The sequence below is a fragment of the Meleagris gallopavo genome, unplaced genomic scaffold (genome assembly GCF_000146605.3).
Source record: "Meleagris gallopavo isolate NT-WF06-2002-E0010 breed Aviagen turkey brand Nicholas breeding stock unplaced genomic scaffold, Turkey_5.1 ChrUn_random_7180001950472, whole genome shotgun sequence".
NCBI lineage: Eukaryota > Metazoa > Chordata > Aves > Galliformes > Phasianidae > Meleagris > Meleagris gallopavo.
In genome coordinates, this window is record NW_011211802.1 from 1021 (window position 1) to 3761 (window position 2741).

At 55.6% G+C, this 2741-nt stretch overlaps 1 protein-coding gene across 1 annotated transcript; it reads left to right on the plus strand.

The window, feature by feature from the left end:
- The first annotated feature begins 411 nt into the window (after positions 1-411).
- Positions 412-2096, plus strand: LOC104916888 (ribosome biogenesis protein bop1-like). Its single transcript, XM_010727927.3, has 4 exons — positions 412-572; positions 1026-1206; positions 1611-1899; positions 1993-2096. Exons 1-4 carry the CDS (start codon positions 490-492, stop codon positions 2079-2081), a joined length of 642 nt encoding a protein of 213 aa, XP_010726229.1. The 5' UTR covers positions 412-489; the 3' UTR covers positions 2082-2096.
- Positions 2097-2741: the final 645 nt, after the last annotated feature.

Below are 2741 nucleotides of genomic sequence, written 5' to 3' on the forward strand. Positions count from 1 at the left end.
TGGACTCGATGATCTTGGTGATCTCTTCCAACCCTGACATTTCCATGATTCTCTGAATGGGAGGTGGTAGGAAAGGGTCAGTGGTCGGGCTTGATGATCTTAGAATATCTGAGTGGGAGATGGTGAGGGTGTGTTGATGGTTGGATCTTAGTGGTCTTCTTCAGTAGCCCCAATGATTCCATGATTCTCTGAGTGAGAAGATGGTGAGGACGTGTCAGTGTCTGGACTTGATTATGTTAGTGGTCTTTTCCAGCCTTAACGACTCTTGAGTGGGGAGATGGTGGGGATGGGTTGATGGTTGGACTCAGTAATCTTAGTGGTCTTCTCCAACTTTAATGACTCTTTGAGCGGGAATGGGTTGGTGGTTGGACTCGATGGTCTTGGAAGTCTTTTCCAACCTTAACGATTCCCTGACTCCGTGACTGCACGCTTCCTGCAGGCTCTGATGATGGCACGGTGCGCTTCTGGGAGGTGAGCACGGCGCGCTGCATGAAGACCTTGCCCGTGGGCGGCGTGGTGAAGAGCATCGCCTGGAACCCCAACCCCACCGTCTGCCTGGTGGCCGTCTGCGTGTGAGTGTCCCCCTGCACTGTCCTGCACCCTCCAGACCCCGCCAGGAGCTGCCCCTGGCAGTTGGACGCGGTGATCTTGGAGGACTTTTCCTGCTTCAGTGGTTCAGTGGTTCTTTGAGTGGGTATGGTGGGCACGGAGATCTTCTCCAGCCATAATGACTCCATGATTCCATGCCTCTGAATTTCCTCTGCCACAGCTTTTCAGCTTCTAGGGAGATCCTGGGGACTCACCTCCTGCACTGGGGACTCTGATCTCGAGCTCTTGTCCCTTGTTTGGCCACAGACGAGCTTGGCAGGCTTGCACCATCCCACCCATCCCCCCACCACCATCACGCAGGGCTTGCAGAAGGGTTTCCCCTCCCATCCCCCCACCACAATCACGCAGGGCTTGCAGAAGGGTTTCCCCTCACCAGCAGTGCCCTCACCCCTTCCTTCCCCGATCCCACACTGCAGGGAGCAGTCGGTGCTGCTGGTGAACCCGTGCCTCGGGGACAAGCTGCTCTATGGGGCCACTGACCAGGTGCTGGAGTCCTACGTGCCACCAGAGGAGGAGCGTGTACAGCCTGTCCAGTGGGTCACAGCCACCAGCGAGGAGCACAGCAGAGGCATCCGCCTGACAGTGCAGCACAGCAAGGTGGGGACAGGGCAGTTCTGGGGGACGGTGTGGGGCAACCCCACTGATGGACTTTGGGAGGGGACCTGTGGGTCAAGTGGACGGCATTGGGTTGGGGCAAGGTCTTGTGTTGGTCCCTTCCAACTCAACTCATTCTGTAGTTCTGTGATCTTTAAGGAACTTTCCAACCCAACTACTGTGTGCTTCTATGATCTTTATGGGCTCTCCCAACCCAACCATCCCATGGGTTTATCATCTTTAAGGTCCTTCCCAACCCAGCCCAACCCAACCCAACCATCCCATGGCTCCGTGATCTTTAAGGTCCTTCCCAACCCAACCCATTCCATGATTCTATGCTCTCTAAGGACCCTTCCAACCCCCCATTCTACGATTCCATGGGTCTGACTCCTCCCCGTTGCCCATAGGCCTTGAAGCAGGTGACCTGGCACGGGAAGGGCGATTACTTCGCCACCGTCGTGGCCGACAACAGCAACATGCAAGTGCTGATCCACCAGACCAGCAAGCGCTGGAGCCAGAACCCCTTCCGCAAGAGCAAAGGGTTGGTGCAGTGCGTCCTCTTCCACCCCATCCGGCCCTATTTCTTCGTGGCCACGCAGCGCTACGTCCGCGTCTACAACCTCCTCAAGCAGGAGCTCACCAAAAAGCTGATGGCCAACTGCAAGTGGGTGTCCAGCATGGCCATCCACCCCGCAGGTACGGATGGTGGTGCCGGAACGGAGCACCCTGGGGTGCCTACGGCGGTGTGCGGGGTTCACCTGGTGATGGATGTCCCGTTCCCTCCCCCAGGTGACAACGTCATCTGCGGTAGCTACGACAGCAAGCTGGCCTGGTTCGACCTGGACCTCTCCACCCGCCCCTACCAGCTCCTGCGGTGAGCCCCGGCCCCCCAGGGCCGCCCCCATCCTTCCCTCCCCGTGCTGCAGAGCTCAGGGCCGCACACAGGTTTTATTATTACCATTTTCCAAAGCATTGACCTTTGGAGTCTGCTTTGTTGAAGGTGCTCCAAACACACATAGGGTTGAAGCAGAAGGTCCCACCGATGAGAATCCCTCATTTCCCAGTGCTGCCTCTTGCACTCAGGGTCCTACAGACACCCCACTGATCTCCAGTGAGGATAAGCACCCTGTTCCAGCTCCCAGTTAATCCATACATTACTTTTAGTGGCAATCACAAAGCATCTTCATCATCTCTCAGTTATCATGGACTGAACTTCTTGTACAAAGAGCCCGAGTGACAAATACAGGTTAACCCGAGGCGGGGGTTTTCCATAGAAAAGTGATAATTATCTTTACATGGTTTTGTTCTGCTGCCCGGCCCCTAATTGTAGAAGCAATAAACACGAATTTAGTGTCCCATAGAAATAGAGAACCCCAAATCTGGTGCTTTAGGAGCAGCATTTCTGCAGGAACGCTGATACCCGGTGCAGTTGGTAGCAGTGATGCAGTGAGCTCGAGGCGGATTGGGTAGGCAGATGGATGGGTTGTGCAGGCTGACATCAGAGAATTTTGGGGAAGGGGCTGCATAGAAGGGCCGTG

Coding starts and splice junctions, on each gene's coding strand:
- LOC104916888 (XM_010727927.3), top strand. CDS start 490: ATGAAGACCTTGCCCGTGGGCGGCGTGGTGAAGAGCATCGCCTGGAAC. Junction 1,207..1,610: donor TGACAGTGCAGCACAGCAAG/GTGGGGACAGGG, acceptor CGTTGCCCATAG/GCCTTGAAGCAGGTGACCTG. Junction 1,900..1,992: donor CATGGCCATCCACCCCGCAG/GTACGGATGGTG, acceptor TCCCTCCCCCAG/GTGACAACGTCATCTGCGGT.